This window comes from Bos indicus x Bos taurus, chromosome 21 (assembly GCF_003369695.1).
Source record: "Bos indicus x Bos taurus breed Angus x Brahman F1 hybrid chromosome 21, Bos_hybrid_MaternalHap_v2.0, whole genome shotgun sequence".
Classification (NCBI taxonomy): domain Eukaryota; kingdom Metazoa; phylum Chordata; class Mammalia; order Artiodactyla; family Bovidae; genus Bos; species Bos indicus x Bos taurus.
This window is the reverse complement of record NC_040096.1, coordinates 49076363-49101150: the sequence shown is the minus strand read 5'-3', so window position 1 is coordinate 49101150 and position 24788 is coordinate 49076363. Positions and strand designations below refer to the sequence as shown.

Here is a 24788-nt window from a genome sequence, read left to right as displayed (position 1 = left end):
GATAAAAATGAGTGAACATTTAATTTGTATAAGATCTTAATACATATAAGTATTTTAGATTCATCGAACAAGGATGCTTTAAGAAAAGAATCAGGTTGTCCTATGGTTATCCCTTTTAAGTGTTTACCAACCTTCTCCCCATAATGGCACACAAGAAAATAAAGCTTATACTGTAATGCTGAAAAGCATTACAATTCCTAGGTAAAGTGACTCTTGGTAGAAACAACTGGCCCAGGGATGCAGGTATCTAGCTTTGACAGCTTGAGAAGATCTACACGTTTACTATTTAATAATTGCTCCAAGAAAGGATTTTTTAAAGAGATCTTTCTTTTACCACGTTAACTTTTATACAATGCTGGAAATGTGTTGACATTTTAACTCTTACCGTTTTCTTGTCAAGAGATGGCATAATAAATATTCAAAATTAAGCCTAAAGCTACAGTCACGACAAAAAATTATGAACTCAAAAAAAGACCATCTGCAATTTAAGTGCTCTCTTGTATAAAGCATCAAAAAGTTAATACAAGTACTAGTCTTAAGCAGTCACACAAGTCTAAGCCACATTTATTTGCACACATATAGTAATGGGCAACAGATACTCCAAATTCATACAAATTTATAAAACAACAAATAATCATTTGGTACCACTTGCGTGTTATCTTGCTTACAGATTCAAGTGTAGATGAAGTTCCTTCATTTTGTAAACTTTCACACAAATACTTAAACAAAAATTCTTGAAAACACATATTGGCATGTTTCAGATAGGGCCAACACAAAAGTTAAGACAAGACCACAAACTTAAAATCCAAGTTTAGAAAATACTTTTCTACCTCCTTCCCCTAGAAAATGATTATTTTCTTTAACAGATGTATATGCTGTATCACAGAAGTAACCATGGAGACAAAGATGCTCCCATAATCATAAAGAAAATGCCATACTGTTTTATCTACCAAATATATGGTTTAAATATGAGAAAACAGGAAAAATGGGGAAATGCTTAGATTAAAACAAGGGAGATTAGAAAAATGTGCTAAGTGATTCTGAAGAACAAACTATGTTCCCATCAAAGCTGGAAAGATCTGACTTTGACAACTCAAAATAATTGTCTAAGGCAAATAAAAGTGATGAAATCTTCAAAAACATTCTAATCATGTTTAGTATCTAGTGATAAAAGCTGAAAATGGTATCATGAGGGTATTTATTATACAAGCGTCAACGAGGACATCCCAAAGCTAATGAAATAAATGCACATTTATTTCTACAAAAGCAATGTATGATACAGAAGGGAACAGACTTAAAGATTTACCTATTAAAATATACAGATTCTTACTGAAGAGTATAGGATATTTAAAAAAGATGACAAGGGATGTTAATCTTTTTTTATTATTATTGTTTTTACATATTTTGGAACCTCACATAATTTTGATAAATAACTCTTACAAAATTATGCAAAAGTACAAGAGTGTCTGGTAAACAAACAGTCTGTATTTTCCAAAAAATTTTTTACAACATGCAATTCTTAAGGCAGCATTCTCCTTACAAGGAAAGGTAATCCTTTTAACTCATCAAGAAATCTTCTGCTGCAAAGAATAGGCTAAGAAAGCCTGGCTTCTTCCATTAACGCCTTTTGTCTTTCCTGTCTGATTTTCGGTCTCTTTCACTTCTTGAAGATCTTTTGCCTGATCGACTACTCTCTGATATAGACCTCTTTCTGTCAGACCGGGAATTCTTATCCTTTGATCCTTTTGCATCTCTACTACTACCTCCTTTTGCAGACTTGTGACTTCTTTCTAGTCCTGAAGCATCCCTTCGCTTCCGATCCACGCTCCTTCTGTGCTTTCTATCTCTGTTATGCCCCCGGCCCCTACTCCGACTTCTGCTCTCACTACTGCTAGTCGTGCTGCTGCTACTGTCTCTACTGCTGCTGCCACTTGTACTTGAGCTGCTACTGGAACTACTTCGACTACTGCTACTGCCACTGCTGGAACTGCTTCCACTGCTGCTACTGGTTGAACTGCTACTAGAACTACTACTGCTACTGCTTCGACTTCTACTCTTGCTTGTTTTATTTCTAGCTCGACCTCTACTTCTGCTCCTAGTTTTGGTTTTGTTCTTGCTCTCTGAATGTACCGTCAGGACTGGCTCTGTCACCTCAGTGAGTTTTACAGATTCTACAAGAAACTCCTTCCTCTCAGGTGGTAAGTGTCCTTGCTCCTGAATAACCTGAGGTGGTGGCTGAGAAACAGCTAATGGCAAAGTCTCAGGCTGAGAGAGAGGCGGGGGCTGGAGTACCTGTTGGGGCTGAGACTGGGATTGAGATTGAGATTGGGGCTGGGGCTGAGGCAGGGACTGAGGTTGAGCCATAGGCTCAGGTTGGGGCTCAGATTCTTTTTCTTCTTTTTCCTCAGGCTCATTTTCCATTTCTAGAGTACTAGCATTCTCTTTTGCAGGAGAAACAGATTTACATTCTTTATCTGGCTCAACTTCAAATTCCATTTCTGGCTCCAATTCTTTGCTAGTTTCATTTTCTGAAGGTTCTATGCTTTCAACTTGATTGATTTCCATTACCTCCTGCTCAGCAATTACATTTTTGACACTCTCAACCATCTCTAGCACATCCATAACTTCTTCAGGCTGACTATCCTGCTGCTTCTCACTTTCCCTTACCTCAGTTTCCTCCTCCATCTTTACTTCCATTTCCTGTTTTTGTTCCTCCTCCTCCTGTTCCTTCTCTGCATCACTATGAACTATACCAATTTCCTTTTCCTCGTCCTCTCCTGCTTCCTCTATTTCTACATCATTGTGCTGATTACCTGTCTCCTCCAACTCTTCCTCTCGCTGAGCCACCTTACCCTCTTCTTGTTCCAACTTCTGTTCTTCATTACGCACCACCACCTGATGCTCTTTTTCCTTCATTGATTGTCTTCTAGGCCTAGCCTCCATTTTATTTATTTGTTCTGCAAATTCGATGCGTCTACCTTCAAATAAAGCTAAAGAATAAAAATTTACATGTGTAAAATTTATTAAGATTTAAAAAATTCAAAGTCACAATTTGACATCTGGTCACAAAATGTCATTGGAATCTTATCTAAATGTCTTTTTTGTAAAGAGATAACAAAACTGATTATGTCAAGTAAGTAATTCCAAACTGATCCAAGATGGCAAAAGCACACTGGAAACCTAAACACTTTAAGAAATCAGTAGCAGACAAAACTACACATTATCTACCTGATGGAAAAACAGGACAATCTTTTGCTATTTTACTGCAGACTAAATGAAAAAAGAACAAAACTTCTTTTAAACAATCAGTTTCATGGTATCATATCATGAATTAATTTTTCCGATCCCAAAAAGAGACAAATGAGCTAATCACAATCTTAGTAGTATCTACCCTTCCATGTATATACTTCCTCTATAGACTACATCAATCTTCACCTTTTTCTTGTACTAAGAATATCAAGCAAAAAAAGAAGTCAGCTCACACAAATGCTTTAGAAACAAACATGCATTAAGCACCACCTAATATGTTAAGTTTCCTGTATCTAAGATCTGTCATGAAACAAACGATCCTATACTCCAAACACATTAGCACCTTAATATCTTTCTAAAACATCAACGAATTCCAATTGCTACATGAAAGAAATAAATATGTATCTATGTATAAGTCTGTTACCCATTAAGGAAATTTCAAGGGACCTCTTCTTTACACTTACCATTCATTTTTCTCTGAGACTCCTCTATTAATTTTTGGGTAGCAGGACACATTCTTCCAGGAATATAGAACAAATGGGGCTTTGTTTTAGTTCTGATATATTTAATTATCTTGGCATTATGCTCATTCCATTCTTCTTGCTAAAGAAAAGGTAAAAGGTCAGTGCTTTTGTCAACATGAAGGATTACCAATTTTAGAATTCCAAAATATACTCACCAGCTGCGCAAGCTCAACCTTCTGTTCCAAAAGCCGCAGTTCTGTCTGTTTAGCACGTCTCTCTTCAAACAGTTCTCTCCTCTCATTTTCAACCTGTTTTCTTTCTTCTTCTGCCTGCACTTCAAGTTTTTGTTCAATTTCCTGGCGTCTCTTTTGCTAAGGATAAACAATAACCTTTAAAAGCTTATTATGCACCCTGATGTGAAACACTGCAATTTTACTGATGTCTACAAACATGTGTCACATCTGTAATTCAGGACACCAGCTAATTCAAACTTGGCATCTGAAGCAGACTGTAGTTTCCCTTTCAGGAAATGGGGACTGAAGCCTTTTCATGTAAAAAATCTAAAATTTAAAGCTGCTAGCTGTAATATCAGTTACCATTCCATTCCAACACAATATATGAAAGAACTTAACCTAAAAGTTCACCTGAAAGAGAAGAGTACTGTCTTTATAGGTTATTTTCAGTTACTCTTTCCAAAGCAAAAAACTGGAGACAAGTGATATCCTAGAACAGACAACTAGTTCACTCTCTCTGAAATAAAACTTTATTAACTTCCTATAACTGAATTGCTATCTCCCTTCTCCCCTCAGAAGCAGTAACTTGGTGTTCAACTCCAAAGACACAATTTTGTAGCTTTAGTAAAATAAAAACTTCCACAAATAGGACAAATAAACTCTGGAGAGCAGGGAATATAATTTATGCTTCTGCTTCTAGAATACCTGAGTGTGTTTTAGAAATTATAATTACTTAATAAATTACAATGATTAACAAGTTCAACTTGCTGTTTGAAAGAAAGTACTATAAGGCCTGAAGAAATGCAGACTTGCCCAAGACCTGAAAATGAGATTGCTATAGAGCTGAAACCCGAATCCAGGTTCTCCTGAGTCAAATTAGGCTCACTGAACAACAAAGAAAAGTTCACTAAGTTACTTAACAGCACCTGAGAAAGAACCAGTTAATAACAACTTGAGAAAGTTTTAAGTTTTTTCTTAGCTTCATTTTAGGCTGGCAATTAAATCTTTTTCACTCAGGAAATATCATTTCACTTGCAATTAAATTTAATTGAATCTTGCAATTAAATCTTAAGATTTTTTTAAACATTTAACACATAATCAACTACTTTGACAGCTTAATAAAGGAAGCAAAAGAAAAATTGCATAAATACCCTTTCGGTAGCAACAGTGGATTCTTGTTTAAATTTCTGAAGGGTGCCCATCAACAAGCCAAATATTCGCCGGTTTCTGAAGAAAAGAAAAACAAAATCCAGTTTCAAAAGGTTCTACTTTATTTAAGCCTGCCATGTCCTAAAAGCAGCACAGTATAGACACTTGAAAAATTCCTAAAATTTTCTTAAAATTGTGTTATTTAACAAGAGCTGTTTTCCTCCAGAAAGATACTTAAGATACCTTTGCTTTCCCTTTTCATCCATATTTTGATCCTGGATAAGGTCTCTCCGTGTGCGCTCTTTGGAGGTAGCTACAACTGAAGACTGCAAAGCTGGCTGCAGGAGAAAAGAAATCTCAGTAATTTAACTAACATACGGGTAGTACTCTACTAAATGCAGTAAGGTGAAAATACTATATTCACCCTCTATGAAGTTCTTTTAATCTCAATTACCTTCTTAACATCATCATCCTCTGGGTCGCTTTCTTGGCGTGATTCTCGTCGAGTCCGACGCTCCCCTCCCAGCCTGACATAGGAAAGGGAATTTAAAAAGGCCGATTCAAACTTTGATCTCCTATAGCTCTCAACCCAGTTAAGCTTTTGTAGTGCAAGACAGGAAAGTAAGACAAACTGACTATCTCCTCGATCTTATCTTTCTCCTGACCTTTACTGTGCTTTCTTTTTTTAGTTCTACCAGTTTATTGCTACCAACCCATCTCCCTCCAATCTCTATCATGCATGCGTGCTCAGTCATGTAACCCCATGGACTGCAGCCTGCCAGGCTCCTCTGTCCATGGACTTTTCCAGGCAAGAATACTGGAGTGGGCTGCCACTTCCTTCTCCATGTGCTAAGATTTCTGCTACTGCCATGAACAACTGAGTTTTGAGGGATACTGGCTGTCTCAGTTCAGTCAAATACCAAGTGAAAAGACTCAGAGTAAGTGATATACCACTCAATTCTAATACAACTCAATTCAACAAGATTAAATATTTATATTCTACTTCATAAAATAAAGTATGCTTCCAGAATCTTGTCCTCCAACATACCTACTGACTGCCCCTTCAAGGTCTCTCTGTTTGGCTGGGGGTCCTCCTCCACTATCTGAGAATCCACGCCTGCAATAAAAATGTCCAACATAAAGCATATGAAAATTAAGAAAAATGGTTATTTCTATTTAAGAAGATAATTTAGTTGCCGATATTAAAAACTCCTCTTCCGAATAAAGTAACCTCAGATGGACATTTACTTCAAGATGGATGTTTTTATAGCATTTCTTTTAGATCTATGAGAATAAATAAACTTTGCACATAACTGATATAGTTACTGTATTCTTCAATCTCTAGCTGTAAATGTAAATGAAAGTAACTATACAGAAACTGCAGCTAATCACAGCTTCAAACAAACCAAACTTTTCTTAACACTGGCTCTAGCACGAAATTTGCTTAAACCGATTCATTTAGTACAGTACCAATGGATTACATTTTAAGGAAATCTTACCTCAGCAATAAACTACCACGTCCTCTACCTCCACCAGGACCAGAAAGGGCGAGCAACCTGGCTTGGATGGGCCTACAAAATAATTTACATATCAGTCCAACAATCGTTTCTAACAGCACCAAACACTTCAACGGGTGCGGTTCACCATCAAGAGAAAATAAACAGAAATGTTCTAAGATGACGGTTTCAAACCCACGTGTTTGAAACACGGCAAGAAGCACTTTACTAACTTCCTCGTTTTCCCAAGACCAGTTTCACAGAATTGTGTTTATCTCAACATCACTACACGTTAACAGGCCTGAGTTAGGTTCAAATTTCACCAACCCAAAGAAAGTTGCACGTGGGCAAGAGCCGGAGGGTGAGGCGGCGGACCGCGTCCCCGGAGGGTCCCGGGGCCAGCCCTGAATCGGGTGGCCCGGGAAGGAGGAAGGCTTTGTGCTGCAGTTCCGGGCCTGCGGGGCCGAGGGCGGGAATCGGCAGTCCCGGCCTTCCCACAGGACGGGAGACCATCCTAGGGCACTCAGGCTCCGCTCTCCTTCCTCACGCACCCAAGACTCAGGACTTAACGCTGAAGGCCTTGGAAATTCCCTCCTCACCGAGAACAGGGTCCCACGGCTGCCCGGGAACAGGCCTCGATGTTCCAGTCTTCTCAGGGCTGACCGCCCTCCCCGCCCCCAATTCACCCCGGCTTCACGGCCGCCTCTGGGAGCCAGCATTTCCCATCCACTCCTTACCTCACATCATTCGGATCCCGCCCGGTGAGCTTGCGAATATTCTCATCCACATTCTTTAGGCTCTCTTTGGCCTTTTCTAGCTGCTCCTGCAAAGTTCTCACTGCGACCGCCATCTTCTCCCTGCAGCAGGCTTCGAGACTGCTCTATAGGCCGCGCCTGGCTGTGTCGCGCCGCAAGACGCCAGAAGACTGACAGGTGGGCTCAGCCAATGGCAAAAGGAGTTGTATTTTGGCCTCAACCACTCAGCAACCGGAAGGGGGAGAAACTGCCGGCCTTTGTGACTCTGGGCCAATGAAAAGTGAGGCAGGGGTCCCCTCCCTCCCCAATTAGCTGCGGGTGCCTGGGCTCCGCTTCTAGCGCAGAGCCGGGGCGGGTTTGAGTACCTGGGTCTTCGGAGACGTGGGTTCGCGGCCCAGCTCTTCTGGTGCGGAGAGCGGGGTCTTCCTGGCCCTTTTAACCTGTAGATGATGTGCCTCTTATCGTTTTACCACCTGATCCCCTCAGAGTAGGGTTCAGGCGAGGCTATTTTCCCGTCTTCCCCCGGTAAATTATTTGATTAGGACAGGGTGCGGCCATTCCGTTGGTGCGCATGCCCAGAGAGGCGGTGGGCGGGGCGCAGACTTCTCTTGATTAGGTTAAACCTTAAACGAGCGGAGGGGCGCGAGTGAAGGAAGAGGAAAAGTCATTCCTCCTAGTAGCTAACAATTATTTTGTACTCTGTGAAACACTTTACGTGCATTATCCCCCACAAGCCAAAGGCTTGAATAAACTTGTTATTCAGGCTTGTTATTACTGATAAGGAAACTGAGTCTGGAGATAATGTAACTGTCCTTAGGTCACGCCGGTCCAGAATCATCCTATGATCAGACTAGTGCCAGACTGTACTACAAAAAAATGATCAGATCATGTGCAGGGCTGTACTTAAAAAAAAAAAAAAGAGCAACGATAACGGGTATTAGCCTCTACAGCTAGGCTGCAGCTGGTCGGTTTAAAATGGGTTCTGAAGAACAATGTTATGGATAATCTTTGTGTTCTCATCCTTCATTCGTTAGCCAGGCATCCTTGCACTAAACTTAGCGGGCCAGCAGTATTTAATCCGAGTTACTATTAAATTCATACAATCCTTAAAAGTTCTTGATCTGTTAATCTGGACTCTGGAAAAATCCTGGAGCAAGATAGCTGTGGTTTCGGCTTCCACGAAGTTTGTAGGCTTCTCAGGAAGCAAAGATGCTTCCTGTACTTATGTGTTCAAAAGATATTTATGAAATGCCTACTGTGTGCCAGGCACTTGGATAGTCACTGTACAATACAGATATCTGCCCACAAGGAGTTTGGCAATGGGAAGAATGAGGAGACAGATAAAAGCATAAGTAAATTGTAAAACGTGGTAGAAATGAGTTAAGTGCGATACCAAAAAAAAAAAATGTAAAGCTGGGTAAAAAGGATGCGTGTGTGCTCAGTCATGCCTTTGCAACTCTATGGCCTATAGCCTCAAGCCCCTCTGTCCATGGGAATCTCTAGGCAAGAATACTGAAGTGGATTGCCGTTCCCCGCTCCAGGGAGTCTTCCTGATCCAGGGATCTCCTGCATTGGCAGTCAGGTTCTTTACCACTAGCACCACCTGGGAAGCCAAGAAGGATGAGTCTTGATAAATAACTAAATGATTCTAGGACTTCTTTGGTGGTGCAGTGGTTAAGACTCCTAAACTTCCACTGCAGGGGGCTCAGGTTTGATCCCTGTTTGGAGAACTAAAATTCTGCTTGCAGCTGTGGTATGGAAAAAAAAAATTACATGATTCTGATTGTGAGCAATCACTGCAGATGGTGACTGCAGCCATGAAATTAAAAGACAGTTGCTCCTTGGAAGAAAAGTTATGACCAACCTAGACAGCTTATTAAAAAGCAGAGACACTACTTTCCCAACAAAGGTCCATCTAGTGAAAGCTACAGTTTTTCCAGTAGTCACGTATGGATTTGAGAGTTGGACTATAAAGAAAGCTGAGCCTCAAAGAATTGATGCTTTTGAACTGTGGTGTTGGAGAAGACTCTTGTGAGTCCCTTGGACAGCAAGGAGACCCAACCAGTCCATCCTAAAGGAAATCAGTCCTGAATATTCATTGGAAGGACTGATGCTGAAGCTGAAACTCCAATACTATGCCCACCTGATGCAAAGAACTGACCCATTTGAAAAGACCTGGATGCTGGGAAAGATTGAAGGCAGAGGAGATTGTTGGATGGCTTCACCAATTCGATGGACATGAGTTTGAGTGAACTCCTTGAGTTGGTGATGGACAGGGAGGCCTGGCATGTTGCAATCCATGGGGTCACAAAGAGTTGGACACCACTGAGCGATTGAACTGAACTGAACTGATTGTGAGCATGCTTAGTCTCATTGATCCTTATCACAATCCTGTGTAGTAGGCAGTACTTGGAACCTGAGTGTGGTAATAGTGCTACAAAGTGAAACAGTGTTTCCATGGGAAGATGCTTTTCGAGTCAGCCAAAAATGTAGGATCTAGTCCTACTTCCTTAGAATCTATTACTAACATCCTTAAATGAAATTTAAGTCTCATTTACAGGGGTTAATCAGTAGAATGCCGCGTCCAACATTTAGTAATGCTCAATAAGTATTAGTTTCCCCTCTAGTCTCCAAAATATCTGAAGACACTGTTATTGTGGTTTGAGAAATCGACCTTAGTAAGACACCAATTTTTTGCCTAATCTTTGACCTTGCTGGTGGTGATGAGGGAGAATACAATTGGACATAAAGGACCTGATTTCACAAATGAGAAATTTAGTGCTGGAAAAATCAAGATTAAGATTACAAAATACTCTTCAAAATTAGTCTATTTTCAAAGGGTTTGTTGATACATATGCTTGTTTTTGTGGTGGCTGAAAAAACCGATTGAAATGTTATAAGAGACATGTTTAAAAACAAAACAAACCCACCTCAATTCCAATTATGGTACATGGTCTTAAATTTTATTAAAGGATATGAAGAGTTGAAAGGTTAACAATTTGAGAAACTCAGCGTTACTTTTGAGGGAAGCAATGAATTCATTGGGCATAAAATCTCTTGTTACTAAGAAAAGAATTAATCATAGGCGCAGCAACACGTTTAAGCCAAAGTTTGCCAAATTTAAAATGTGCATATGGTCTAACATTTGTATTTGCACGTCTGCAGCGTTTGTCCCACATCCACCATAGATTCTTATATGAACTCCATCCCACAGTGACGTCGCATTTCTGAAGTCTTTTATTTGCATTTTCTGATTAAAATTTCCCTGTTCTTTCCTTACTCCATCCACCTTGTCCCTTACTCCCAGTAAACTTCCTGGCGGCCAAAATGGCTCTACATCTTACACCTGGACTTCGTTGGTGGCTCACATGGTAAAGCGTCTGCCTACAATGCGGGAGACCCGGGTTCAATTCCTGGGTCGGGAAGATCCCCTGGAGAAGGAAATGGCAACCCACTCCAGTTTGGGATAATTTCTCAGTATACCTAAAATGTATCAGTTCAGTTCAGTCCTCAGTCGTATCCGACTCTGCATGCACTGCAGCACGTCAGGCTTCCCTGTCCATCACCAATCTAAAATTTATAGCCTGAAAACATGATTTATTCACTCCTTACAACTTTTCATATTTAGCAACATAGAGCAGAAGTGGAAGCTTTTAATGAAGCTATTAGACACTGTTGTCAGTTCTAACAAAACAAATTAACAGAGATGGCTGCGGGAGCCCTTCTCTTATCTTACCAACTTCGCCACTTAGCACACGAGAAATCCTTCCTCCTATCGGCGCCAGCGGTTCACCCCAGGCAAGGAACTCTGTGACCATAGAGCTGGCGGAATGCCGGGGTAGAGGGGACCGGATGTTGTTTTTTCACCTCCCGGCCTAGGGGCCGGATCGGGTTTCCACGGGCTGGGTTTGGTTCCCGTTGCTGTCAGACTCTCTCGTTCTGCCGTAGGGCTGAGTGGCCCTGGGGTGAGCTCGCCCCGGGACCAGACTCGCTCCATTACCAACCTTCAGGAAGCTGCGTGGATTCCTGGTCTCCTAGCAACGAGGGCCCAGCCGCGGACTGGGCCCGGCCGCGGACTGAGCCAGCCGCGTAGCTGTCCAAGCATTTGGGGCGCTATCCAGAATCCCTAAGCCGGACCCAAACGGGAGCCGAAACCCCGAGCTTGGAAAAATAAGCAGGAAATGGCGGACGAGGCGTTGTTTTTGCTTCTGCATAACGAGATGGTGTCTGGAGTGTACAAGTCCGCGGAGCAGGGGGAGGTGGTGAGTGCTGCCACACGCCCTGACACTCCTTGTTTCCACTCAGTTCTTTTCTTCAACCCCTGTCCTATCGCATGCCACGCGTCTCCTCCCGAAGTGTAGACAAATTGGTCCACCTTCAGGTATCCTAAGCCTTAGAACCTGTCAGCTGTCTTCAGTCTTGCATTCTTGTCTCTTTCGTGTCTTCTACTCTATGATACTTTTTTGTCCAGTCCCGTATCTGTGTCTAGCAGGCCACAGATTTTCTGTTTCGTCCCTTCCATGTGTTGTCCCTGCCCTGCTTTGCTGCAGAGTTAACTGCTGATTTTGGCACCCCTACTTAATTCCAGTGTCACTTCCAGCACTTTCCAGTTGTCCACTGGACAGACCTCTCCTAGCCAGAGAATCCTGTCCCTCCCTCCACATCCCTAACCCTCTCTAACACTCCAGGAAACTCAGAGAAAGAAGGTTAATGAGATTTGAGGTCGAAGCAAAGGAAACTTTGCATGTGTTACTATGATTAGGAAACACAATGTAAAAAATTTTAGTGTGCTTTATATGTCAGAGCTGGACGCTGGGGATATAGTAATGAAGGAAACAATGGCCCCATTCTTCTGGAGGTTACTTCTAATGTATGTGAGTCTTCATTCACTAATTGATTCATTTAGAAAATATGTTAAGTGTATTGTGGGCCTGACACTTAGATTAATAAGATGAAGTCCCTGCCTCACAGTCATTGGGGAATGTGGGTTCAATGAATAATTAACAGTATTGGGTGGTATGAAATAATGGAGTCGTAGGATTTCATATATAAAGTATTCTAAAGTCATGCTCAGGTCAGAAGCTCTAGTTTTTATAATGCTGTTGATAAAGAGGGGTAGAAAGTAAGGGCAGAACAAGCATCCTAGGCAAAGGAAAAGTCATAGTGGAATGAAAGGTGTAGAGTATTTTAATATGCCTACATATTTGTGAGTGAATATGAGTATTCACTGTGTCTAGATTGAATAGGTGGAGAGTGAAAAGTATTGAAAGCTGAAGCTAGAAAGAACCTTGTATGATTAAAAATATGGACCTTCTCAGTGGACGATTTTTAAAAAGAATGACACAGTCCATTTGCATTTCAGAAAGATTAAAGTATTCTTTGGACTGGAGAGGGAACCTTTAGTAGTGAGAAGCTCCATTATTATAGGAGTCCAGGCAGGAGATGATGCAGATCTGGATAAAGAGAAGAGGAGAGAGCGGTTTGAGAGATAGGAGGCCGAATCTCTTAAGAGTTGATTAGGTATAGGAATGAGAATTGAAAATTATCCCCAGGTGTTTAGCTTGAGCCATTGGGTTGGATGGAGAAGGAATAAAGAAGAGGTGAAAATACTAAATTGTTTTGGACTGGTTGAATTTGTGGCACCTTAGGACATCCAGGAAGAGGTACTGTCAGTTTGTGAACCATAAGCAGGATACTCTCTGTTTTAGGGGGCTGTAACAAAGATGCCAAAATGATTATAAACAACAGAAATTCATTTCTCACAGTTCTGAAGGCTGGGAAGTACAGTCAAGACACCAGAAAATTCAGTGTCTGGTGAAAGCCTTCTCCTGGTTTATAGATAGATGTGTTTTGGCTGTGTGCTCACATGGTGGAAGGGGACTAGCTAGCTCTCTGGGGTATCTTTTATACGGGCACTAATGCTTTTCTTGAGGGCTCCACCCTCAAGACAGAATCATTTCCCAAGGCCCCTACCTTCTAATACCATCTAGGGTTAGAATTTCAACAAATGAATTTTGGGGAGATACGTTCAGTCTTTGGTATTAATTATGCATTAGAGATATTAATAGGAAGACATCAGGAAGAGTATTGGAAATAAAGCAAATTTTATCCCTTTATTTTTTTGGGGGGGCCACAGCTTGCAGCATGCAGGATCTTAGTTCCCAGACTGAACTCACACCCTCAGCAGTGAGCCCTAACCACAGAACCACCAGGGAATCCCACAAAGTTTATTATTCAGTTCCATCAGTAATAAGAGATTTTTTCCAAATTACACACTTTTGACTTTAACATCATTAACAACCAGTAGTTAATGTTTAGCATCTTTGCTAAGTGCTAGTGCTTAATGGCAGACATTTGTGTTTGTGTAGAGTTCAGTTCAGTTCAGTTCAGTCACTCAGTCGTGTCCGACTCTTTGTGACCCCATGAATCACAGCACGCCAGGCCTCCCTGTCCATCACCAACTCCTGGAGTTCACTCAGACTCATGTCCATCGAGTCAGTGATGCCATCCAGCCATCTCGTCCTCTGTTGGCCCCTTCTCCTCCTGCCCCCAATCCCTCCCAGCATCAGGGTCTTTTCCAATGAGTCAACTCTTCGCATGAGGTGGCCAAAGTACTTGAGTTTCAGCTTTAGCGTCATTCCTTCCAAAGAAATCCCAGGGCTGATCTCCTTCAGAATGGACTGGTTGGATCTCCTTGCAGTCCAAGGGACTTAGCTTTCCTTAAATCCTTTTCCCCAGAGAATAATTAGTAACACACCTCTTTTACTCTTTTATCATAAAATCCCTGCTCCCTGCCCCACCACATATGCATCAGCTTGCTTCATTCTACTCTCTTCTACTTTCTTTCCCTCTTTCAGCTCTTGCCCAGGAAAACCTTTTTTTAAAAATCCCTTTCCCCCCCCTCAATGGGTTAGCCAAAATAAAATGGTTGTTCTAATCGTGACTGATAATTTTGAGAGATGTGCTAGTCCCATAAGAGAAAGGAAATCCAAAAGTTTTGAATCATTAAAAATAACTTTCTTTTCCTATTGCAGTTTGTGTATGGTGGGGAAAAAATTGTAAGTGCACAAAGCAAAAAGGATTTTTAAAAAGTTATGTAGTAGGCTTGATGATTAGAATCCATACTGGCATCTCAGTGTATGAGGGTTTGTTAAGTCTCTACTTTGAGTGTGCTTCAAATTTTTCATAATAAAAAAATGTAAACAAAAGACATAATTCTATCATCCAGAGATGGTCTTTATATATCTTTTTAGACATGAAGTCATAAGTTTAAGTGAAATCAAGGAAAAGACTAATGTTCTCACACTTCATATCATTAATTTTCCAACTGTGCCAAAGAGGTATTAAATCTAATAACTGAATAACTGGACATTTAGCAATTTATTGGGAATAATTTTTTTTTACATTAATGGATAAAATATTCCTAAGTTTTTCTTAAAAATTTGGTACTTAGTAGTGAGCACTCATAGATGCCAAAGTAAATGAACAAGTAGCAACATCAGAAGGTTTTCCTAGGGCTTAATTCAAGTTCATGTGATTCGTAGTTAAGATTTGAGAATGTCTGCATATAAGCGTATTTCCTGCTTATCAATATATTCCTGGGTGATTCTACAAAGAGTAGATTGTTTCACAAAGAGCATCATGATTTACAGGTCATTCTACCTGAGCATGTTTGGAAACGGGTGTGGAAATTAACAGAGTGGCGCTGTATGGTCCAATGGAGAAACAACACAATTTGGTTTTTAGAAAGTCTATAGCATAAATCGGAGAAGGCAATGGCACCCCACTCCAGTACTCTTGCTTGGAAAACCCCATGGATGGAGGAGCCTGGAGGGCTGCAGTCCATGGGGTCGCTAAGAGTCAGACACGACTAAGCGACTTCCCTTTCACTTTTCACTTTCATGCATTGGAGAAGGAAATGGCAACCCACTCCAGTGTTCTTGTCTGGAGAATCCCAGGGACAGGGGAGCCTGGTGGGCTGCCGTCTATGGGGTCGCACAGAGTTGGACAAGACTGAAGCGACTTAGCAGCAGCAGCAGCAGTCAGCCCTGTTAGTGGAGTACTTAGAAGAAAGTTCAGCAGATAATGAGGCTTGTGGTGTTAATGGAAGACAAAGGCTTCAAAATATATAAAATTTCTTGACCTCTTGTTGCTGTATTCTAGTAGGTGGGGATAGAGGAATACGAACAGTATAAAATTAGCAAAATGTATATTAGGTTAAAGGGTGAAAGAAGCTCCTTGGAGACAAATTAAGCAGAGAAATTAGAGCATCAGAATCACTTTCGGAGGGCTTCTTAAAACAGGTTACTGACCCATACCTACAGTTTCTGATTCACTGAATTGGGGGTGGGGTTACAGAATTTGCAATTTTTGCAAGTTCCCATGTGATGCTGATGTTGCTAGTCTTGGGACACACTTTGAGAATCGTTAGGTAGTTTCTGAAGTGGAATGATACTGTAGTTTTAAAAGACTGAAATTAGCCTCATTGAGATGATGACATGTGAGTGAAGACCTAAAGCCAGTGAGGTGGTCACGTGAGTAGATGGAGAGCTGCCTGGAGCCTGCCTGGCATGTTTAAGGACAGCAAGGAAATCAGTGAAGCTGGATGGAGTGAGTGAAGAGGAGGTGAGGTTAGAGAGGCACAGGAGTCTGGATTGTATAGGGCTTTGTAGGTCATCCAGAGAATTTTGAGAGTCTTTGACATGGGTGGTATTTAAAGCCTTAAGAGTGGATGAGATTGTCAAAGGAAGAGTGAGGCAATTGCATGATTCCAGAAATAGGATGGTGGGGTCACCACCTAAGATACACTGGGAAATGGAAAGCTTGGATGACTCTAAGAGACATTTTGAAGCAGAACTTAGTGACAGCACAAAGGGAATGACAGAAAAAAGTCAAAAGCGATACCTTGACTTCAGTTTTATAACGGAAAGAATAGTTGAAAATGGAAAAAGCCAGGGAAAGCAGGAAGAGTAACTGAGAAGAGGCTTTGGCATTTCTGAAAAGTAGTAACACTTCTCTGTTTATCTTATTGCTTTATGAAAATGTTTAAGAAAATTCAAATATGACCTGTAATTCACTTTTCCTCACAATGTTTCAGTGAAGTATTTACATTCTGGCATTCTAAAATTATTCAAAACTGTTATTTTTTTAAATAGGAAAATGGACGCTGTATAACTAAACTGGAAAACATGGGGTTTCGAGTGGGACAAGGATTGATAGAAAGGTGAGCAGTATGGATTTGAAAATTTTCTTCCAGGTAGGTTATGAACAAAGATGATCCATTTCAAAAGATTGTATAAAACTTGAGATACTTTCAATTTAATTCCTAAATTTTATTTATTCTCTGTTCTTTATTCACAGATTGAAATTTCTTTTTAGGTCTGATGCTATTTTAACTCAGTTACCCAACTTTCATGTTTCAAAATTTGAAGAAAATATGTATTTGTTTTAAATTTTTTTCCTCAAAACTTTGGTGTGCTGAAACAACTAAAATCTTGTTGCATTTCCTACTTAAGCTAAGTAGGTTCTTTATCCTAAATGGAATATGGTTTAAATGCGTACCTTAGTCTCTGTTTATGCATGTGATCATCTTCAAACTTATAGATCAATTTCTTATAGTATTCCTTTCTCACTATCTGAAACAACTGAACTCTTATATTTTCCTGATCTTCCTTCATGGCTCAGGTGGTAACGAATCCACCTGCAATGCAGGAGACCTGGGTTCGATCCCTGGATTGGGAAGATCTCCTGGAGAAGGAAATGGCAACTCACTCCAATATTCTTACCTGGAAAATCCCATGGACAGAGGAGCCTGGCAGGCTACAGTCCATGGGTCGCAAGGAGTCGGACACGACTGAGCGACCTTTCTTTCATATTTTATATAACAGTACCATGATCATGGTCAGCTTTTTTTAAAAAAATGTCAGCTGTACCTAAAATTGCTTACTGTTAGACTAATTTTAGTCCATCATTATATAACAGAATGTGAATTCACTGAAATGGGAACTACTTTGCTTGGTACTTATCACTTTATGACTGTTAGTAAATGTTCAGTGCTATTGTGGCATTTGCAAATTAGTGAAAAATTTGCCCCTCCTGCTTTCTCTGGATGAAAAGTACTGTATTACTTCTAGTTGATCTTTTTAGGTTTACAAAAGATACTGCAAGGTTCAAGGATGAGTTAGATATCATGAAGTTCATTTGTAAAGATTTTTGGACTACAGTATTCAAGAAACAAATCGACAATCTAAGGACAAATCATCAGGTATTTAGATAAATTAAGGCCTATTTTTTAAAGTCCTTTATCTTAATATAAATGTCCTATTTTAGTGATTTACTTGTTATATAAAACTTAATTTCTCGGAAACTTAGGAATGTTTCTGTTATTAATACATCATTACTTTTTTTCCTCTAATAGGGTATAGTGAATAAAGACAAGGGCAGTTATCTCTAATGACAGCTGTCCCTTTCTCTCAATAAAATTTTAGGTTTTAAAAAGTAGCAAATATCAGAATGATAACACTTTTAGGGCTTGGTTCTTTCATTATTATTACTTAGTGGTGATAATATGCAGAACCACAGATATATCACATTTCTGTCTTTCAAGTAATTCCTGAAGCCTCATTGTAATTCTTGCCTGTTCAGTTGCCATTGTATTTTTTATTCTTAAAATATTTTGTTAATATAAAAGTTAATAGGTTGCCTGAGAGATTATGCAAAAATTGACTTATTTTGTTAAATTATAGGAGATATTTAGAATATATTTGGCATTTACTGAAGTACAAAAAATGAAAATAATGTTATCTCTTAGCTACCAGTAGAATTCATTTTTTCAAATAACATCAGCCTTAGCCTAGAAGTACTTGAAATGCTTAGGGGGGAAAGTGACTCCAATTATTGGCTTTCAAGGTATGAGTTAATTAGATATAGCTGCTAATTTCACCTAGAATGTATTTTTGCTTCTTTCACACTAGACTGAATTCTTTAAGGATAGGAACCGTTTTATGTATCTTTGTATCTTTAGTATCTTTAACGCATGCAGTAAATATTAGTGTTATAAATGATGAACAACTCTTCAATTTGAACACTGCAACACTTCTTTGTATAAAGAAAATTTGACCAATGGAAGGGAGAGTTTTAATAACTTTTAAAAATTCTTAAATTGTTTTGAAGGGAAGAGTACACATTACATTGACTTTGGATGTTTTTCTATTTTTGGGACAGGGCATCTATGTACTTCAGGACAACAAATTTCGCCTGCTTACTCAAATGTCTGCAGGAAAACAATATTTAGAACATGCATCAAAGGTATTTAATAGAATAAAAGATTGGTTTTTTATTATGAAACAAGTAGAAATGTAGGGAAAAGTACAATGCTAATAACAGACTTGAATTCAAAATGTTTTTAAATTGTTCCTTTTGCCTAAATACTTCTCTATGAAATAGAAAGATATTTATCATATTGAAATAGTTTATATTAACTTGTAACTAAGTAGGCTTATGATGACCAATTCAAGAAACACTATAGTTTAAATGCCATTAAAAATGTAGATTAATGATAAGATTCTCAAATATAGTATGGATACATCAGAAAAGATACTCAAGCTTAAAAAACTGGTATTACCTATACAAAATTATTCACCTCGGAGTTTATATTTACAATCTCCATCAGTAAATTAAAAAATTTTTTAATATAGTTAATATTTGTTTCTAAGAATATATGTTTTGTATTAAGTATAACTGCATTTCAGGGTTTCATGTATTTTTTTTCAGTCTCAAGTAGGAATAAATAAGTAGGCCAGATGTATTACAGAAAACCTGACAAGTTTTAATATAAAGGTTCCTTTGAAATGATTAAAATACATTGGGCAGTATGTAAAAGCTGCTTTTTATCTGTAAAATTTGTCCACACCTAAATTATCTAACACAAAGGCAGTTTAGTGTAGTGGGAAGAGTATGAACTTGGGACCAAATAAATCTAGATTTTAAGCTAACTCCACAACTTATAGCTCCCCTCTGGACCTTAGTTTCCTTATTAATAAAATTGATTGTAACAGTATATTATAAATAATCTCCAAGTTCTCTCCCAGTTTATAATTTCATGATTTCATATCTGATTGCCTATCAGTACCCATTTATGTATATTATAAAATAATTTCTATATTATTCATACATATTATTGAATATCATGCACTACAAAAATGTAGATGATAAAATACCTTGGACTATTTGATTTTTGGTTCTCATTTTTGTGCTGTCTCTGCTATGGCTTAGTCCCATTTCCTTGTTTCCTGAGCAGAGTTTGTCAACATTGGCACTTTGATGCTTTAAACTGGATTAAGTCTTTGTTGTGGCAGGCTTTAAGTCTTGAACAAGTCAAGATTCTTGGTTGTAGAAAGCAGAAACCAATCTTGATTGAATGGAATCATATTAGTTAGCTTACAGAATTGATGGGAAGGCTCAGAAAACAGGCAAGAACCATGGTTAGGGGAATCTCCTGGTGATTTAGTAGTTAGGATTTGCTGTGGCCCAGGTTCAGTCCCTAGTCAGGGAACTGTGATCCCACAAGCCATGCAACATGGTGTGGCCAAAATTAGAGGAGAAAAAGGCACCATGGGAAGTTAAAGCAGCCAGATCACTCCACAAGGAGTCTAGTTAGAATCCTTCAAGCAGCACTGATGGTAGATACAAGCCACCTTTGCTGTCTCTAGTCTCTTGTAACCTATTTCCAGCTTGTTTTTGTCACTCACTGTAGATTCAAGGTCATGGACTAGACCAGTGAGGTGACTGAGCTTAAGTCATGTGTCCCTGTTTAGTTGCCAAGGAGCTGGGAAATCTAATAATAAGAATTTTTAATAATTTGAAAAATTATTATACAGCTTTTCCAAATAAGTGTCTTATTATCAAGGTTTAACTAAATGTCATATTTATCAATACCTTTACTGTCTTAGTAAATCCTTAATACTTTTTACACTTTTGTTCCTTTTAGTATTTAGCATTTACATGTGGCTTAATCAGAGGTGGCTTATCAAACTTGGGGATAAAAAGTATTGTAACAGCTGAAGTATCTTCAATGCCTGCCTGTAAGTTGACTTCATATTTCTTAACAAGTGTTTTTAACCGTTATTTATCAGGTCTGGTGTTCTTTTGTTTCTTGTTTTTGTTACTTAGAGGACATTTAAAATGCTCAAACCGTTTCATTTTACTCTTGTCCGTTTTAACACAATGTAGTAATATGTAGCATACTTATATTTATAGTCAGTGATTTTTAAATTCATAATAGACAATGATTTAAGAAAATGTGCTAAGGAAATGTAAATTTATAAGACAACTTAAAGGGTGACTCTTAATTTTTAAAGGAAAATTTTAAGATAGCAAATTTCCTTATAATTTTGAAGATTTTTAAAATTTTTCTCAAATACATCTATTATATAGTTAGATAAAGCCAACTAGTCTTTTATCTGGAGAAGGAAACGGCAACCCACTCCAGTATTCTTGCCTGGAGAATCCCAGGGACGGAGGACCCTGGTGGGCTGCCGTCTATGGGGTCACACAGAGTCAGACTCGACTGAAGCAACTTAGCAGCAGAAGCAGTCTTTTATCACTAAACTCCTTTTCAAAAATCTCTTCACCACAGCTACTAACCAAGAATAAAATTGGCTTGAGCATCACTCTATTTCCTTTCTATTCACAGTAATTGGCAATGAAACACCTAAAATATAGAAATCAGAGAAACAAAGGCACTCATTCCCAAACCAGAGAATCATGATAAAAATGAAACTGACTTTATCAAAGTGTGAAAAGTCATTTGATATAGCAAGTTTCTTGATTGAAACAACTTATTAAATAGAGCAGAAAATGGATGTTTAGACGTGTTTACCTTTTACCTGAAATCAAAATGAGTTTCATGTTTTCCTTTTTAGGTAAATTTCAAGTGATGATACAGAAGCTATAAGAACCTACTGAAATACAAGGCTTTACTAGTGTAAAGAGATAAATTATTCCTGTATAAAGTATTTCAGATGGCAATGATTTAATTACATTGTTGGACATTTGTACTGATATAAGCTATTTGCTAACTTGTATAATGAAAGATGCACTCTTAAGCAGGAGGAAGGTTGTATTTTATCAATTTAAGACAGACCTTAAAGCAGGTAGAGACATTCTACTATAACATACACTTCACTGAAACTATTCAGAATGAAAACCTAATTTCAAATAACTAAACACCAATGCAGGACCCTTATTTAAATATTTTTATTTGCTTAAGAGTGATACATATCTAACCAGAAATGGAGAAGCAAAACTCAGGGTTTGGTAAATTAGTATAAAGAAAAGTATGCACCAACCAGATATTTGTGTAAAAATGAACAAATTTTGGTTTATGAGTTTTAGTTATTAAAAAAGCAAATAGTACACTAAATTTTAAACTTTATTATCTTATTGCTTATAATTTATTTCTATTAAGAGTTTTTATGCATGTATAAGGATTTCATTATATATATTGTGTATTGTGTGTGTGTGATATATTTAACTGCCTAAATTGCTTTTAAACTTTATTTTACTTTCATATAATTCAGTTCTTGAAAGCTCCATTCATGTAATAAAGTAAAATATAGATCTAGATAAAGTGGGATACAGATGTGAATTCAGTGACTCCAGAGCCAAAGAATAATAGGTATTTGAGGAAGGAATTGTTATACTTACTCCTGTTAACAGTCTTGACTTCCCATTTCTTTCTCCATATGTGGAAGTGCTGGTGAAGATTCTAACATCTGTATTTTTTCCCCTTACTTTTAGTCTTCCCCAAGGGCAGGAGGGTGGATGAATCGATAGTCACACCAGTATTCATGGGCCCATAAGCTTCTGTGGGTTGAGGTCAGTGCTCATCTAGTGTATCTCTTATCTCTTCTTTCATCTGATGATCATGAAAGGACAAGCATGGAGATGAAAGCTATCATATGAGAATGGCAGGTGCAGATAGAAAGCACCTGAATTGTGCTCTTGAACTAACCAATCCTGGAACTGCTATACCTTTGGACTTTTTCTTTTATAATAAATTCCTTGTATTGTTCAGTCTCCCTTTTGTGTATTTTGTTGTGTGTGTGTGCTCAGCTGTGTCTGACTCTTTGCGACCCCATGGACTGTAGCCCGCCAGGCTCCTCTGTCTATAGAATTCTCCAGGCAAGAATATTGGACTTGGGTGCCATTTCCTTCTCCAGCGGATCTTCCCAATTCACGGACTGAACCTGCATCTCTTGTGTTTCCTGCATTGGCAAGCAGATTCTTTACCATTAGTGCCACCACTTGTAGCCAAAAAATAAGCCTGTCTTGGTAGAGGTGAGGCAAAAGTTAGGTTATATGAGAAACAGTATGGGAATATTGAATTTTCTTTTTTCTATAGGGGGAGGGGAAGACAAAGGTTTACATTTAAAACAATAAAACCATGAGGTGCTAGAGACAATATGAGGTTTTATGATCTTGTAGTAGAGAAGGCCTTTTCAAGACTTGAAGAAAATCAAATAAAGCAAAATAGTAGAAAAAATTAATAGCATATCTTCAAGAAACAGTACTGGGAAAACTGAATACACATCCGCATGCTAAAGAATGGAACTGGACCCTTATACGATACGCAGGTCCATGAAGATGCTAAGCATCATGACCAATGAGGGAGATGTGTATCAAAACCACCATCAGTTACTGCCCCACACCAGTTAGGATGGCCATTAAAAAAAACCCAAACCAGAAAATGTGTGTTGGTAAGAATATGAATAAATTGGAAGCCTTTGCACTCTTAGTGGGAATGTTAAAATGATATAGCCACTGTGGAAGATTTCACAAAAATTTAAAACTAGAACTACTATATATTCCAGCAATCCCACTTGAGAGTATTCATTACAAATAATTTAAATCAGGATGTTAAAGAGTTATTTGCACTCCCATGTCCACTGTAGCATTATTAATAGCCAAGAAGTGGAACCAACCTAAATGTTCATTGTATGTATAAGGATTTTCACTATTTGCTTATATTCATTGATGGCACTTGATTTGTACTGGCAAACAAGGAAATAATGTACAGCCAGTAAAAAGGATGAAATAGAGCTGTATGTATTTGCTTACATGGAATGATGTTAATTGGTCTTAGAAAGTTTAGTTTTTTTACAGGATACCACACATGCAATATATAAAATATATATTATAAACATAAATATACATGACTATGAGTGTATCCAAAAGACTTGAAAGTTATAAGTAAATTGTACAGTTTAAAGTAATCCCACAATAAAGATTTTTTTGGGGTATCTTTCTGTACAACTACATTTTAATTATAGTCATCAACAGCCCTAAGTGAACAGTAAACTTGTGTTGAAGAGCAGATGTATGTTTCAAAAGTAAATATACTGTATGAATGACAAACTGTGAGGCAGCTTTATAAACTGTAGTCAGTGGCCTATTCTAACCATGATGACAGTTCAACCCTTGTCCACTAGCCAAACCTCTATAAAGGAACTTAAGCCTGGAGATGTCAGTAGAACCTGTCTTGGTCCATTTGGGCTGCTTTTCTACTATATACTGCTATACTCATCTTTCTCAGTTTCTAATGCATTTTTATTATTTTTGTCCCCAGATGGTAAAACTGGTAACTTGAACCACTTTTCATCTAGTTTAGTCTCTAACTGACTTATTCTGCTAAGAGACACAGATGAAATAATCTTATCTTAAAAAAAAAAAAAAAGTGTACAATAAAAGTACAAACAATTTAATGAATGCATAATGTCCTCCTGACCAAAAGAAGTAATGAATCTTTATGTGAAAAAAAATAGGTGCAATCCAATTTATCTGGTCCATACCCCCACAGATCTGATTATACTACTGTATGGTAGCTATTATTTTCAAAATAATTACCTCTAAATTCTGTATTTAAAATGTGTAATTTCTCAATGAACTTAAAGCATTTCTGTGTCAAAGAATTGGAAAAATTTTCCTCTTCAATTTCTCATTAACATCAGAAGACACTTTTATTTGTTAAAGACTTGATAAACCCTTCAGCTATATTGGCAGTCTGCCTAATTATATTTGTGACTTAAAATACCTTGTTTCTACATTCCTGAAAAATATCCTTATGCCAAGTTAAGTTATTACAAAAATAAGTTTTCAGTTAAATATTAGAGACCTACAGCTTGCTGGAAAACAGAGGTATAACAGCATTAAAACAGTATAAATTGTTATACTGTTATATATAAACTATATATAATGTTATATATAACAGTATATATAATGTTATATATAACATTATATATAACATTGTATATACTGTTATATATAAAGTGTTATACCACGTCTTCTGTACATGCAAAATTGCGTTTTTTGTTTCTAGTCCTCAGGAATGTTAATTCTTCTGTGTGAGTAGTGACCATAACTACATGCTTAGCCACTAGCCAT

At 38.3% G+C, this 24788-nt stretch overlaps 2 protein-coding genes across 5 annotated transcripts; one reads left to right on the top strand and one right to left on the bottom strand.

Annotated features, from left to right (window-relative positions):
* Window positions 1–530: 530 nt before the first annotated feature.
* On the bottom strand, window positions 531–11351 carry PNN (pinin, desmosome associated protein). Of its 3 annotated transcripts, none has more exons than XM_027521936.1 (10): window positions 11083–11162; window positions 7329–7969; window positions 6595–6666; window positions 6144–6212; window positions 5520–5622; window positions 5339–5433; window positions 5098–5173; window positions 3929–4084; window positions 3714–3852; window positions 531–2990 (listed from the first exon to the last, which is right to left on the bottom strand). In XM_027521936.1, the coding sequence occupies exons 6-10, from the start codon at window positions 5359–5361 to the stop codon at window positions 1618–1620; spliced, it is 1767 nt and encodes a 588-aa protein (XP_027377737.1). In that variant the 5' UTR covers window positions 5362–5433; window positions 5520–5622; window positions 6144–6212; window positions 6595–6666; window positions 7329–7969; window positions 11083–11162; the 3' UTR covers window positions 531–1617. The 3 variants fall into 3 exon arrangements, with proteins under 3 accessions (XP_027377737.1, XP_027377736.1, XP_027377735.1); XM_027521935.1 differs by having other exon boundaries at window positions 536–2990; window positions 5550–5622; window positions 7329–7786; window positions 11083–11351; XM_027521934.1 differs by having other exon boundaries at window positions 536–2990; window positions 5550–5622; window positions 11083–11169.
* TRAPPC6B (trafficking protein particle complex 6B) lies at window positions 11236–22424 on the top strand. Of its 2 annotated transcripts, none has more exons than XM_027521937.1 (6): window positions 11236–11608; window positions 16502–16569; window positions 17493–17610; window positions 18570–18653; window positions 20335–20428; window positions 21269–22424. In XM_027521937.1, exons 1-6 carry the CDS (start codon window positions 11528–11530, stop codon window positions 21298–21300), a joined length of 477 nt encoding a protein of 158 aa, XP_027377738.1. In that variant the 5' UTR covers window positions 11236–11527; the 3' UTR covers window positions 21301–22424. The 2 variants fall into 2 exon arrangements, with proteins under 2 accessions (XP_027377738.1, XP_027377739.1); XM_027521938.1 differs by lacking the exon at window positions 11236–11608 and adding an exon at window positions 11645–11727.
* Window positions 22425–24788: the final 2364 nt, after the last annotated feature.